This window comes from Mobula birostris, chromosome 10 (genome assembly GCF_030028105.1).
Source record: "Mobula birostris isolate sMobBir1 chromosome 10, sMobBir1.hap1, whole genome shotgun sequence".
NCBI lineage: Eukaryota > Metazoa > Chordata > Chondrichthyes > Myliobatiformes > Myliobatidae > Mobula > Mobula birostris.
Genome location: NC_092379.1, coordinates 101,176,960 through 101,192,970, shown reverse-complemented (window position 1 = coordinate 101,192,970; position 16,011 = coordinate 101,176,960). Strand labels below are relative to the sequence as shown.

Genomic DNA, 16,011 nt, shown 5'->3' with positions numbered 1-16,011 from the left:
CTTAAATTCAGAATTGGCTTTCCCATAGAAGTTAAAGGGTAGTTTTGGAAGAATACACTTCTGGTTGGAGAGCTGAGACCAGTGGTGTTCTGCAGGGACAGTTGCTGGGAGCTCACTTGTTTATGATATATATACATGACTTGGACAAAAATGTAGATGCAACAGCTAGTAAGTATGCAGTTGAAACAGAAATTGATAGAGTTGCGGACAGTGAAGAAGGACAACAGAAGATACAGCAGGATATTATCAATTAGAGTGAAGTTTAAGGAATGTTGAAGACCGGGTCTTTTCCATCATGAAAGTGACAACAGCAGTAGAAAGGGCGGTAGAGAAAGCATATAGTATGTTTGCCTTTGTTGTTAGGGCCATTGAGCATGAGAGTCATGAAGTCTGGTTCAGGCCACAGTTCTGGTCACTTCATTGCAGGAAATATGTAAACACATTGAAGGGTTCAGAGGAAATCTACCAGGATGTTGCCTGGACTAGAGCGGCGTTAGCTCTAAAGGGATGTTGGGCAAACTTGGCATTGTTTACAGAGGCGGTGAGGTATACCTAACAGAAGTTTATAGAATTATGGAAAGATAACTAGACTCTTTCTCCCCAGGCAGAAATGCCAAATGCTAGAGGGCACAGCTTTAAAGAGAGGGGGGAGTGTTTGAAGGCGATGTACAGGGCAAGTTTGTTTAAACATTGAGTGGCAGTCACTTAAAGGGTGGCAATGAAAGCAGATATGAGAAGGGTGTTGGATATATGGTATATGGATCATTTTTAGGAAGAAAGGATCAGTTTAATTTTGCATCACATTTGACAGATAAGGGATTGTTCATGTACTGCACTGTTCAATATTTATTTCATTTTGCATGTCCACACTCAATCACTAAGCTTGCTATCTCCTTGAAACCTCTCTGCATCCTGCTTTCCATCATTGGCAAACTTTACACATTATCTCTTAATCTAGATCAAAGCTGTGAATTTTCTTTAACGTAGTCAATTTATGTCAGTTTGTATGGATTTCTATAATTAATTAATAGCACAATGGGAGTACTTTCACTATGCAATCTACGACAGTTCAAGTGTTGAATTAGGCATTAAATGGTTAGCTTGACAGGGATGTAAAACTTCCATACATAAATAAATCTTACTTTGATAGAAATCAAAATATCTTTGTACCTACCTGCATTACACAGAAATGTATCAATAGCATCCTCTAGTGATCAGAACTGGAAACTTGAACCTTTCAGAAACAAACATCATTGAGATATGAAAGGTAGATGACCATGTAGTGCAGTTCAAGATTAATGTTTGGGCACCACTGAGTCATGGCTGCAAGGGTCATAATTGGGAACTTAACATCTAAAGTACAGGCAGGTAGGCAGAGGGAGTTGTGTGGCTCTGTTGGTAAAAAAATCAAAATCCTAGAGAGAGGTCACATAGGATCAGAAGATGTAGAATCCTTGTGGATAGAGTTAAGAAACTGCAATGGTAAAAAGACCTTTATGGGAGTTATGTACAGGCCCCTGAAGTTGCCAGGATATAAATTACAACAGGAGATAAAAAAGGCATGCTAAAAGGGCAATGTTACGATAGTCATGGGGGATTTCAATATGCAGATAGACTGGGAAAGTCAAGTTGGTGTAGGATCCCAAGAGAGGGAATTTGTAGAATACCTCTATCAGGTGGCTTTTTAGAGCAGCTTGTGGTTGAGCCCACTAGGGGAAAGGCAATTCTGTGTTGGGTTTTGTACAGTGAATCAGATTTGATTAGGGAGCTTAAGGTAAAGGGACCCTTAGGAAGCAGAGATCATAATATGATAAAATTCACCCTGTAATTTGAGAGGGAGAAGATCAAGTCAGATGTATCAACATTACAGTGGAGTAAAGGGAACTACAGAGGCATGAGAGAGGAGCTGACAAAAGTTGATTGGAAGGTGACACTAGCAGGGATGATGGGAGAACAGCAAAGGCTGGAGTTTCCAGGGGCGGTTTGGAAGGTGCAGGACAGATACATCCCAAAGATGAAGAAGTATCCTAAAGGGAGGATGAGGCAACCATAGCTGAGAAGGGAAGTCAAAGACAGCATAAAAGCAAAAGTGAAGGCATATAATACAGCAAAAATTTCAGGTTTCAGGAAACTTGGAGACATATTGATGAGAGGCATTGATCGTGTGGATATTCAGAGGCTTTTTCCCAGAGCTGAAATGGCTAGCATGAGAGGGTACAGTTTTAAGGTGCTTGGAAGTAGGTACAGAGGAGATGTCAGGGGTAAGTTTTTACGTAGAGAGTGGTAAGTGCGTGGAATGGGCTGCCAGTGATGGTGGTGGAGGCTGATACGATAGCATCTTTTAAGAGACTTCTGGACAGGTAGATGGAGCTCAGAAAAATAGAGGGCTACTGGTAACCCTAGGTAATTTCTCAGGTAAGGACATATTCGGCACAACTTTATGGGTCGTAGGGCCTGTATTGTGTTGCAGGTTTTCTATGTTTCTGTATGATAAAATAGACCAAAAATCAGTATGATTTGCCTGTGGGGAAATATTGCTTGACAAATCTGTTGGATTTCTATGAGGAAGTAGCAGGCAGGATAGAGAAAGGAGAGTCAGTGGATGTTTGCTTGGATTTCCCGAAGGGCTTTGACAAGGTGCTGCACCTGAGGCTGCTTAACACCCATTGTATTACAGGAAAGATACTAGCACGGATAGATTGGCTGACTGGCAGGAGGCAAAGAGTGGGTATAAAGTTGGGATTTGTCTGGTTGGCTGTCTATGACTACTGGTGTTCCACAGTTTGGTATTGGGATTACTTCTTTTCACCTTAATGTCAATGAATTGTATGACAGAATTGATAGCTTTGTGGCCAAGTTTGCAGATGATACAAAAATAGATGGAGGGGCAGGTAGTGTTGAGGAAGCAGGGAATCTGCAGAAACACATATGGATTGGGAGAATAGGCAAAGAAATGGAAGATGGAATACATGGTAAATGTATGCTCCTGCACATTGATAAAAAGAATAAAAGCATAGACTATTTTCCAATCAGGAAGAAAATTCAAAATCAGAGGTGCAAAGGGACTTGGGCCCTTGTGCAGGATTCCATAAAGGTTAACTTGCATGTTGAGTTGGCAGTAAGGAAGGCAAATGCAATGGTAGCATTCAATTCCAAAGACTAGACTATAACGGCAATGATGTAATGCTGAAGCTTTATAAGGCATTGGTCAGACCATAGAGCATTGTGAGCAGTTTTGAGCCCCTTATCTAAGTAAAGATATGCTGTCATTATACTCTAAGAGAAGGTCCAGAAAAGTTCACAAGAATGATACCGCGAATGAAGGATTTAATGTATGGGGAGCATTTGTACTCCAATGTACTCATTGGAATTTAGAAGAATGAAAGGGGATCTCATTGAGATTTATTGAATGTTGGAAGGCCCAGATAGAGTGAATGTAGAGAAGATGTTTCTTATGGTACAGCAATCTAAAATTGGAGAACCAATCTCAGAATAGACCATAAGATATAGGAGCAGAAGTAGGCCATTCGGCCCATTGAGTCTGCTCTGCCATTCAATCATGGGCTGATCCAATTCTTCCAGTCATCCCCACTCCCCTGCTTTCACCCCATACCCTTTGATGCCCTGGCTAATCAAGAACTTATCTATCTCTGCCTTAAAGATGATGAGAGGCATTGATAGTGTGGATAATCGGAGGCTTTTTCCCAGGGCTGAAATGGTTGCCACAAGAGGACACAGGTTTAAGGTGCTGGGGAGTAGGTACAGAGATGTCAGGGATAAGTTTTTTACTCAGAGAGTGGTGAGTGTGTGAAATGGGCTGCCAGCAATGGTGGTGGAGGCAGATACAATAAGGTCTTTTAAGAGACTTTTGGATAGGTACATGGAGGTTAGAAAAATAGAGGGCTATAGGTAAGCCTAGTAATTTCTAAGGTAGGGACATGTTTGGCACAACTTTATGGGCCAAAGGGCCTGTACTGTGCTGTAGGTTTTCTATCTTTCTAAATACATCCAATGACTTGGCTTCCACAGCCACTCATGGCAACAAATTCCACAGATTTACTACCCTCTGACTAAAGTAATTTCTTCACATCTCAGTTCTAAAAGGACGTCCTTCAATCCTGAAGTTGTGCCCCACATTCTCCTGAACTCCAGGGAATATCACCCAAGAGCTGCCAGATGTTCCTCATACAGTAACCCTTTCATTCCTGGAATCATTCTCGTGAATTTTCTCTGATCCCTCTCCAATGTCAGTATATCCTTTCAAAAATAAGGAGCCCAAAACTGCACACAATACTCCAAGTGTGGTCTCACAAGTGTCTTATAGAGTCTCAACATCACATCCCTGCTCTTATGTTCTATACTTCTAGAAATGAATGCCAACATTGCATTCGCCTTCTTCACAACTGACTCAACCTGGAGGTTAACCTTCAGGGATCTTGCACAAGGACTCCCAAGTCCCTTTGCATTTCTGCATTTTGAATTCTCTCCCCATCTAAATAATAGACTGCCCGTTTATTTCCTCCACCAAAGTGCATGACCATACACTTTCCAACATTGTATTTTATTTGCCACTTTGCCCATTTCCCTAAACTATCTAAGTCTCTCTGCAGGCTCTCTATTTCCTCAACACTACCCGCTCCTCCACCTATCTTTGTATCATCAGTAAATTTAGCCACAAATCCACTAATATCATAATCCAAATCATTGACCTACATCGTAAAAAGCAGTGGTCCCAACACCGACCCCTGTGGAACTCCATTGGTAACCGGCAGCCAGCCAGAATAGGATCCCTTTATTCCCACTCTCTGTCTTCTGCCAACCAGCCAATGCTCCACCCATGTTAGTAACTTCTCTGTAATTCCATGGGCTCTTATCTTGCTAACCAGCTTCATATGCAGCACCTTGTCAAAGGCCTTCTGAAAATCCAAGTACACCACCTCTACTTTGCCTACCCTGCTTGTAAGTTCTTCAAAGAATTACAGTAGGTTTGTCAGGCAGGATTTTCCTTTCAGAAGACCATGCTGGCTTTGGCCTATCTTGTCATGTGCCTCCAGGTACTCCATAATCTTATCCCTAACAATTCATTCCAACAACTTTCCAACCACTGATGTCAGGCTAACAGGTCTATAGTTTCCTTTCTGCTGCCTCCCACCCTTCTTAAATAGAAGAGTAACATATGCAATTTTCCAGTCATTCAGTACAATGCCAGAATCGATTGATTATTGAAAGCTCATCGTTAATGCCTGCGCAATCTCTCAGCCACTTCCATCAGAACTGGAGGGTGTATTCCATCAGGTCCAGGAGATTTATCCACCCTCAGACCATCAACCTTCCTGAGCCCCTCCTCAGTCCTAATTTTCACTGCACGAACTTCACTTCCCTGAATAGAGGGACATCCATTTAGAACACAGGTGTGGAGGAATTTCTTTAGCCAGAGCGTAATGAATCTGTGGAATTTATTGCCAGTGATGGCTGTGGAGACCAAGTCATTGGGTATATTCAAGGCCGAGATTAGTATGTTCTTGAACAGTCATTTGGCAAAAGGTTACTGGGAGAAAGCAAACGATTGCTGTTGAGGGATGATAAATCAGCCATGATGGCAGAGTAGACTCAATGAGCTAAAAAGCCTAATTATGCTTCTATGTTTCATGGCCTGATGATCCTATACCAATATTTTAGGTTTGATTGTCAAGTTTGCACTAGTTTAGAATATGTATGCATATCAAACATTATAGATCTTATAAAATCTTTCAAAGCTTTACCTATTTTAAATAAAATATGTTAGAAATCCTACAGTAAAACACTGCAAATATTTATACACAAAGTATTTATAACGACAAAATCAGATTTATTTTGTGTTAATAGTTTTAAAAAATTAATCCAATCAAAAGGTAACATTTAAATTATCTAAAAGAATTAAAAAAAAACGTTACTGTTGAACATCAACACAAGAATTTTCTTACAATTTCTGAACTTGGTGTTTTTGTAAAATTTTAAGTTTCAGGATGAATAAATGAATTGTCATACTATCCACATGTTGCATTGAAGCAGAATGATTGACACTGTTCTCTGGAAGAATTTCAATTTTCTGGCTACAGCTCCTACAACATCTCAAAGTATTTAAAGGTGTAAAACCATTTACAAATCAATTCCACTTACATATTTTATTACTTAGTTTATTTTCTAACCCAGAAAAACATACAAAATACCCAGTCATTAGATTTAAAAAATCTACACCTTAATTTCTCATTCAATCTCGTACCCTAACGAATTGTGCCAGCAATATTGCACTGGGCTCACTAATGTCCAGCACATCAATTTCAACATCTTTATTTCAGAACATCCCATTGTCATAACCCATGCTATCTGGCTGTCCAATCTTCACTGTCTCTGGAGTTAATATGCCACCATGTTCTTTCAAAAACATTTTATTTTACTACTTCTTAATATTTAATTACAAATTTAGTTATTTGACTACATTTCTATTTTATTAATCTATCCCAAGCATTCCTCTCCATTTATTACTGCAATATTACTTTGTAAGGGGCATGGTAGAATTACTAGATGTTGTTATAACATTTAAAAAATAAACAAGAATAGTTGTATTAATTGCTAATTTAGGACTGGGATTATTGGTCACAAGGATAACGATCGATTCCCTCCACTGTCTGTAGGAAGTTTGTATCTTCTCCCTGTGACTGTGTACGTTTCTTCCAGGTGCTCCAGCTTCCTCCTACGTTCTGGATTTGCAGGTTAGGATTACTGATTTGTAGCATGCTACGCTGGCTCTGGAAACAAGTCAATATTTGTGGACAATCCCCACTGATTTGATTGAAATCAAATGATGCATTTCACTATATGTTTCAATGTACATATGATAAATAAAGTCTTTAAAGGACAGAATACAAACTGAGATGATCAAATACTTCAATAGGATATTGTGGTTTTCCATTGTAACTAATGGAAATTATCTATAAAATTACATTCCAAAGTAAAAAGGTTTTACAATAAGGCACATTTGAAAATGAACTTGATTACCTTTGCAAATCTATGTAAAAAATGTGCAAAACATTGACACTAAATGAGGAACTAGAATGTTTTATATAGGAAGTGGGCTTGATAACATAATTATCATTTGTCATTCCTTGTACTTGAGAGTATGAAGTGAAATAAAAGCAGATATTCAGTAACAATTTAAAACTTAATAAATATACATGTCAGGCAGTCCTGGTTGAATTACAAATAGAATAATTGAGTTGCATAAACTACAGTATATCAATAGTAAATCTGCATATTTGTACCATATGAAGCCTGAAACATTGTAGAACCAGAAGATTATTTTCCTAAAATACAAATGACAGACTGATAATCTCTAAACAAAAATAATGAATTCATACTTCAGTTGTAATTTACATAGCAGTGTAAACTGGCACCTCTTATTTTCAAGGATGTCTACAAAATTACGTATGATAAGGTCCTCAAAAAGCTATGGTGATAAAACCACTTAACTATTACGTTTGATGACAAAACATTCATGGTTTTAAAATGAATTGTTATGTGCTATTTAACAGTATACATTAGAATTATGCACAGTGTGACACAAGACTCTTTTCAATAGTACCCAATACAGGATCAATCAACACTATTCGTTCACTGAAATGACCGTAAGTAAATAGTTTATTGCATGATCCAGTTTACTCATATCTACATGAATATCCACATGTATACAAAATGAGGTCTTCAAACAGTTATAGCCAGAAAATAAACTCCAACTATGCCATTAGGCTTGGTGATAAAGCTTTCCTTTGCGCTTTTAGGTTGAATTAATACACAATAATCCTCTCATGACAGCTACAGACCATTTGCAATCAATGTACTTTATGTTAGCAATGTGCATTTGACAGCACATATGGTTCTGCCACTATCAATTGCATTTGAAAATATGGAGAGCTTATTTACCACATTCCAGCAGCAGTTAAAACTACTTTACAATTGGTTTTGTGGGCTGCTATTAGATTTGCGAGGTCTATTTTTATTTCTGCAATTATTCAGAAAGAGCAGGTTGATATTGTCCCATGTTCTTGAAGCGAGATAGCAGGAAACTGGATAATTAAAGACAGCAAGTAGAAAGCAAAAATACAAAAAAGTGGAAAGAAATATAAAATGTAATAGATTAAAACCGAAATGGAGAAGTACAACTGAAAAATTAGAAAGAAACATTTTGGAGAAAATAATAAAATGAATAAAAATAATTAAGACAAACAGGCCAATTTTAAACCGCAGCATTTGTCAGCTTTATGGATAAACCTAATTTAAATGTTATGACATAGAGTGATGGGATTTTTCAATTTTGTCTTCAACATTAGTCAGATTATATGACATGATTCCATATATTTTACATAAAACCTATTAATCACCTATATTGGTTATTTAATAGAAAAACCTCCAGCTTATCTACCAGGATATCATTATACATTCCAATAAATATAGTTATATTCTGCAAACATGTTACCATAGTGCAATCCCCAATGAAGTTGCAAACTGTAAAGCAACTACAGATACCCTCAATGCTACTGCAATTTGGGCAATAGAAATTCGCTCTTGTAGAATTCACACATCACTACCAAGAAGTCTGGAATACAAGATAAAATTTCAGACTTATGAAATTGATGTGGAGAAAGTAAACATTTTTTCCAACTTGCATTTCTTGATGCACGTGCAGTTGACACAGTTCAACATTACGAAAAATTGTCTTACGGACTGTTTTCTAGGAATGCAACCTGCCATAATGCAATGGTGGCCAGTAGTCATTATGAGTGTTATTTCAGAATAGAAATGAGATCACAGTTAATGTAAAACATGTATATTGCAATAGAGCAGGTTAAACCAAACAAAGAAACAAATATTGACACAGTAGTATAATGACATAGCAAAACAAAAACCCCTGCTCTGAAGTTATGGGAAAACTGCTACAGGAAACAAGGAATCAAAATTTGTATATGCAACACACACAAAATGCTGGAGGAACTCAGCAGGCTAGGCAGCATCTATGGAAAAGGGTACGGTTGACGTTTCAGGCCTAGACCCCTCAGCAGGACCTGTCGAGGGTCTTAGCCTGAAACTTCGGCTGTACTCTTTTCCATAAATGCTGGCTGGCCTGCTGAGTTCCTCCAGCATTTTGAGTGTGTTGCTTCGATTTTCAGCATCTGCAGATTTTCTCTTGTTTAAAATTTGTATATGCTCTTATGTTTGGGAAACTTAAAAAGTGTAAAAAAATACCAAGAGTTATACGAGCTTCACTTAATATCCAATTTATATCAATCTATTTGAAGACAACATTACAATTCACAGTAAATAATAACAAGCTGTCTTGCCGTTACTGGAATAGTAGAACCAGAGTACATAACCTGTGCATGAAAGTGGGCAAATTCAAAATGAAGCTGCAAATCTATCACAATCACTATTTCTTGTGGCTTTAACACTCATCCAAGTTGAAAGACAAGCCAAAAGAGCTCAACTTATTCTGATAAAACTGAACAATTTACAGAGATTATTTTGAAATACAGCATATGGCCTGTGGTAGCTAGCTGTGCCTCAAGTGGCAGCATTCCCATCTGAGTCAATAACTTGTGGGTTAACTCTAGAACTTTAAGGACCAATATTACGCCAGTACAATACTAAGACTGTACACTACTGGAGGTACAGTTTAGACGATAAGACCCGTTTGCCCTTTTAGAAAGACAAGCAGAGGTGTCGTGAGAGATGGTGAGGAGCAATGATTCAGTATACAAATGGAATGTGACTGTATTTGCTGCTAAGTGCCAGGATGCAACAACATTCAAGAAAGGATCAAAGACAGATACCTGGGAAGAAGCAATAAGAAGGTGAGGAGATTCTTTGTATATGTGACAAAGGTAGTATCCTCAACTGGACAATGGATGAGGGGGATGTGGTTAATGGTATTTGGTAGTAAAGTCTTCTCTTATTATAACGAAAATCTGGACACAATAAAAACTAAATCATTAAATGAAAGTAATTATTACATTTTGTTGAAGAAGTAGATCAGAAGCTCCTACCATGATGTCAGCATGATGGACCACTTTACCCTTGAAAAGCAATTTATTTCTCTAGTACAGAGGATTGCAGTTAATTGGGCCATTGGTTAATCCAGGCAGCCTCTTATTTAGGACAAACCTTGAAGAACAGAAACTAATCCAGATAATAGCTGGGATCTCTTTTATTTATTTGGGACACTATGCTGCTTAATTGGGATAGAAGACTGCTGCCAAACAGTTTCTAACAAGGGTCTGTTGCTTGCACTGTGTTGCCACTAGACACTACACTGTGCTTGGCTTATGTTAACCATTTGGGTAGACAAACATCAATTTAAAAAACAATGAATTTTGATCATTCTTTTAAATGTTGACTTTTAAAATATTTCAGATCCTTGCTAAGATGCCATGAAAAGATACACTAGCTGAAAAATTACCCTACTGGATCAAATTAAAAGACATTCGCCTAACACTAGTTAATTATTGTTGGATTATGACATTACTTTATGCAGGAGGGCAATGAAGGCAGTCCATTATCTGCACTAGGTGTCTGTGCTGATTTTGTTCATTTACAGTCAGTCAAACAGACAGCAAACAGTGGATGACTTCCCTTCATTGATAACTTTTAGGAACTAATACACAGTTTTATAGCACATTAGTAGTGTTGTAATTTATTCTGTATGTCGTTTAAATACTTGATTTGTTTATATAAATGGTAGGTTTTAATATACCTTTTTAACTATTTCCATAAAACTTTGGCTAATTGGGACAGCCACTTAATTGGGCCAAAATGTATTGGCCCCAATGCATTCCAATTATCCGAAATTCACTGTACTTCGTTTTTAGTTGCCTCCACACTCATTTTGCTTACAATACAATAATTTGCCCTTACACCATTTTGTCAATCATCTCAATCTGACAAGCTCAACTAAAACACACTGTTATTCAAAGGATCATTTGCTGAATAAATTCAATATTTACGATACTTTAATTATATCCTGGTAAAGGTAGCTTTTGACCATCTTTTGCTTCAAAGAATGTGTAAGAGAGAGTAATTGTCTCTACACGTGCCATTGATGGATCCTCTGCAAACTCAGGATCAATGTAAAAGAAAACTGGCATGTCCACTTCTTCATGGGGATTTAGCCGTTGCTCCTCAAAACAGAAGCACTGAAAGACAGGAAGAGACAGTATTACTGAACTAGTGTTATATCAGTATGCATATATTTGACTAGTACACAAGAAACAAATAAATCTATGAAATCAGCTCAACTAGTTAAGTTTACTTTCTCTTTTGAACCAAATCTAATTCTTACTTTGGTCAGGATTTTTCAAAAGGAACCAAGCAATTTCATGAATTGTGAAACAGTAAGTTATTATGAATGTTGCTTATTGAATGATATGAAAGGCCATGAACTGCCCTGGTCAGGCAAAACTTAACTATTGATCCCAGTTCCGAACAGTGACAAAACTGATTTTCAAGCTCAACATACAATGCAGTAATGAAACATGACATTGACTGTTGGTTTCAATGAGCTGAAGATATTTCATTTTCTCAGTCCCAGGGGACCTTAGCACAAGAATAGGAAAGGCAAATCTATAGTGAAATTAAACAACTTCTGGATAAACGACAATAGCTTTAAACTGACAAATAGAAGTCTGAACTGACTTCAAGTATGATTAATATAGTGAACGGACTTCTAGGTAAGGTGGTCAAAGGAGAAGGTAGAAATGATTTGGCAAGAAATATTCATTCACAACTAACTTCTAAATTAAAAGACAGCAAATTATTCAATTTAGAACCTTAGAGTAAGGAGCAAGATTAGGCTATCTGATCTTCAACTCTGTTCCATCATGAGTCAAGATCATGTATGATCTTCTACCTCAGTTCCATTTACCTGCATTATTTCCATATCCTCGATTCATTTGAAACCCAAAAATTTACTAATCTCTATTATAAGTGAATTTAATGACTGAATTTCCACAGTCAGTTTGAATAGAAAATAGAAGATTCACCAACCTCTAAATGAAGAAATACACGAAGGAGCTGGTGGAGCTCAGCAGGTCAGCCCACACCTATCTTAATGAGGAGTCTCAACCCAAAACATTCATTGTTCATTTCCCACTGTTAATGCTGCCCCATCTGCCGTGTTTCTCCATCTCCTTTGTGTGTTGCTCCAGATTTCCAGCACCTGCACTCTCGAGTCTTTAAGGCAGGGGATGTCAACCTTCTTTATATGCCATGTACCAATACCATTAAGCAAGGGGTCCTTGAAACCCCTGCTCTAAGGGAAGAAATGTACAGTCGGCCCTCCTTATCCGCGGATTCAACCAAATGCAGATCAGGAAAACCCGGAAGTTCACTCTCCAGCACTTGTTGTTTGAGCATATACGGACTTTTTTCCTTGTCATTATTCCCTAAACAATACAGTATAACAACTATTTACATAGCAATTACTTTGTATTAGGTATTATAAGTAAGTCGGAACATGTACATCCGGTATTATTTAGCGGCAGTTAGTCAAACGTTTGTCTTAGTATATAGTATATATTTTACCTTTCTATGCATATAAAACACTTAAGAAACGTATGTATTTCAATAATTAAATCACTGTGTTGCTTAGTAATAATTGTAGCTTTCATTGGGGCAGGGCCTTTCACATGTTCTGTTATTCTCACTTTATCCTTTAAAATTGTTCTGATCGTTGACCGACTGTAGCCTAATGCTTTTCCAATAACCGATGGCGTTTCACCTCTTTCCGATCGCTTTATTATTTTCAATCAGGATCGTTTTCCGTCAACAGAACAGAAACACTGCGGATTCAGCAGCAGCCGCGGGCTCCCCCGGGTCCTAAAGTCCACCACACTGAGACAGGTTAAATAAGGGACTGGAGCATCTGCATTTTTAGGTACCTGCGGGCAGTCCCGGATCCAATCCCCCGCGGATAAGGAGAGCCAAATGTATTTTCACCTTAGGCATAAATGGCCCATCTCTCGTTTTGATAGTCTGTCCCTGCTTTTCAACCGGGGAAACATTCTCCCTGCACCCAGCCCACTGAGCCCTCTAATCATTTTTTAAGTTTCAGTGAGACTGTCTCTCATTCACCTAAAGTCTAGAAAATACAGGCTCAATCTGGTCAATCTCTCCTCATATCACACACCTATTCATTAAATGTTCATTGAACTCCTTCTACAGTGGTCTTTATAAATGCAGTGAAAAATCCTTATCCTTATACCCAAATCCTCTGAGAACAAGCATACCATTAAAAAGTAAGAGATTGCATATGGTGGAATATAGAGCAACAAACAATCTGTTGCTGCATCTGTGTGAAGGAAAGAGCTGCCAACATTCTGGGCCAAAACTCTGCACCAAGATTGAATTCCTCCAGAAGATGGTTTGTTGCCTACATTGTCTATTTAATTGCTCATTGCACTTGCTTGTTATCCCCCAGGGTGCTGGAACTGAATGAATCTAATTGCAATCAGAACTTATTTGCTTATTTGATAAAACATTAGATGTGATTAAATCTAAAGTTTAGATTCACAGATTACTCAGAATTAACATTCAGTGAATTCTTTATTGCTTTTTCTTGTTGAAACTATCTATGGGTGGTGGGGTGGAGAACTCTCTACCACAGGAAGTGTAAGGCGCTCCTTCCCTCAGCTAGCCATTAGGAAGTTGTAACGCCTGCCTAGCATCCCGTTCAGGGTCAATGGAGCTATGGGAGCAGGTAGTAGATGGTCGTATGAGAAACTGGTGCATATCACAAGCCTTGGTTATGCAACCACTGACACCAGGCAATCTCTGAAGGGTATTGAGAATGGCTGGGGTCACCTGTCTTGCAAAGACACTGACCAGAAGTAGGCAATGGCGAACCACTTCTGTAGAGAAAATTGCCAAGAACAATCATGGTCAGGAAAAGACCATAATGGCCAACATCTCTGACACAGCATATACTGAACAAACTATTTATAAAAAGAATGACGGCTGAGTTTAATGCTGAAAATATTACAATGTTTTAAAAAAAAATGGAGACCTTATATTGTGTTGTTGTTACCAATGACTGGGAAGATTTCTTTGTGACAAAAATTGCTCAATTAACTGTGATGAACGCTGTAAATTTAGACTAACAGTTTATCTGGAATTTGTCAAGTGATTAGTCAGTAGCATTAAGTGCTGGGCTAATTATCTGCATGGTGACTTTCAGGCCAAACCAAAGCTACAGCTGTCATTGCAATCATTGGGAGGCAAGGATATTTAAAAACTGTTTTCACAGATGAACTTCTCCATTTAACTGCCACAACTTCTAGAATCTAATCTACCTAGCACATCTTTCCCCCCCCCCCACCACTTCTGCTTTCCGCGGGGATTGCTCCCTACGTGACTCCCTTGTCCATTCATCCCTCCTCAGTGATCTCCCTCTTGGCACTTATCCTTGCAAGTGGAACAAGTGCTATACCTGCCCCCACACCTCCTCATTACCATTCAGGGCCCCAAACAGTCCTTCCAGGAGAGCGACACTTCACCTGTGAGTCTGTTGGGGTGATATACTGTGTCCGATGTTCTCGATGTAGCTTTCTGTACATCAGTGAGACCCAACGTAGGTTGGGAGACTGTTTCGCCAAGCACCCATTCCTCCATCTGCCAGAAAAAGCGGGATCTCCCAGCGGCCACCCATTTTAATTCGACATCCCATCCCCATTCCAATAGGTCAATTCATGGCCATGAGGCCACACTCAGATTGGAGGAACACCACCTTATATTCTGTCTGGGTAGCCTCCAACTGGATGGCATGAACATTGATTTCTTGAACTTTGGGTAATGTCCCCCCCCCACTATTCCCCATCCCATTTTCCCTCTCTCACATCTCCTTGCCTGCACATTGCCTCCCTCTGGTGCTCCTCTCTCCTTTCTTTCTTCCATGGCCTTCGGTTCTCTCCTATTGGACACCCCCTTCTCCAGCCCTGCATCTCTTTCACCAATCAACTTCCAAGCTCTTTACTTCATCTCTGTCCCTTCAGGTTTCACATCACCTTGTGTGTCTCTGTCTACTCCCCCACCTTTTAAATCTACTCCTCAGTTTTTTTTCTCAAGACCTGCCGAAGAGTCTCGGCCTGAAATGTTGACTGTACTTTTTTCCCCACAGATGCTGCCTGGCCTGCTGAGTTCCTCCAGCATTTTGTGTGAGTTGCTTGGATTTTCAGCATCTGCAGATTTTCTCTTGTCTGTGTTACCAGTCAGGAGTCTGGTGCAGGAATTTAGATATGCAGGACATGTGCCTTTAATAAAAACAGCAACCCTTGCTCATTTCCATGGCTCTTTAAAATTGAAAAGATCATTAACAAAAGGACCTTGGAGGTGTGACAGTATTTAGATAGTTCTTATCCACATTGTTTAAAAGCACTGCCTAAAGGAAGTCAAATCATCTGCTCAAAATACATTAATAAAGGTGTTTTAAAAGTATCTTTTTTCAACCTCTGCATCGTGTCCATACCTGTATTTTGTTGAAGTACTGCCCTGCATCAAATGGTACTACACTGTAGGTAGAGATTCCAATAATTGGTGTATCAGTGGGGTTCTTCGCTTTGTAAAATGCCAGAGAAGTTTCTCCAGGAACAACCTGGACCAAAATCAAAACAAAGGTCATATGGATGTCATCTTTTTCATTAACCTGACTGGTCATAATCAATGTAAAAATGTTCTCTTGTAAGCAGAGCAAAATAAATCAATTTGCCACTCAGTATAGTGAAGTGATAAATTATAAAACAGTGCTATGTTGATACAGGACTTTGAAAAATTTACAACATTTGGCAGACAATGTTAATAGTTGTTATTAACGCACATTTCACATGTCCACCAAATATCTGGTCAAATGTACGTTAGGTTTTCATGGAATAACTTAAAGAACAGTGAAGCAGATGAGGCAACCTGAAAGGAAATTTCAGATCTAATGGCCTT

At 38.7% G+C, this 16,011-nt stretch overlaps 1 protein-coding gene across 7 annotated transcripts in view; it reads right to left on the bottom strand.

Annotated features, from left to right (window-relative positions):
* Positions 1-9,155: 9,155 nt before the first annotated feature.
* Positions 9,156-16,011, bottom strand: part of cox11 (cytochrome c oxidase assembly homolog 11 (yeast)) — a 51,881-nt gene continuing 45,025 nt past the window's right edge. For 6 of the 7 annotated variants that reach the window (XM_072270724.1, XM_072270722.1, XM_072270719.1 and 3 more), the window contains exons 4-5: positions 15,548-15,673; positions 9,156-11,222 (exon numbers count right to left, since the gene is read on the bottom strand). In XM_072270724.1, coding sequence (XP_072126825.1) covers positions 11,040-11,222; positions 15,548-15,673 — 309 coding nt within the window. In that variant the 3' untranslated portion in view covers positions 9,156-11,039. Of the gene's footprint in view, positions 11,223-12,072; positions 12,471-15,547; positions 15,674-16,011 lie in introns of all 7 variants that reach the window. The other variant, XR_011887559.1, reaches the window with a different exon arrangement.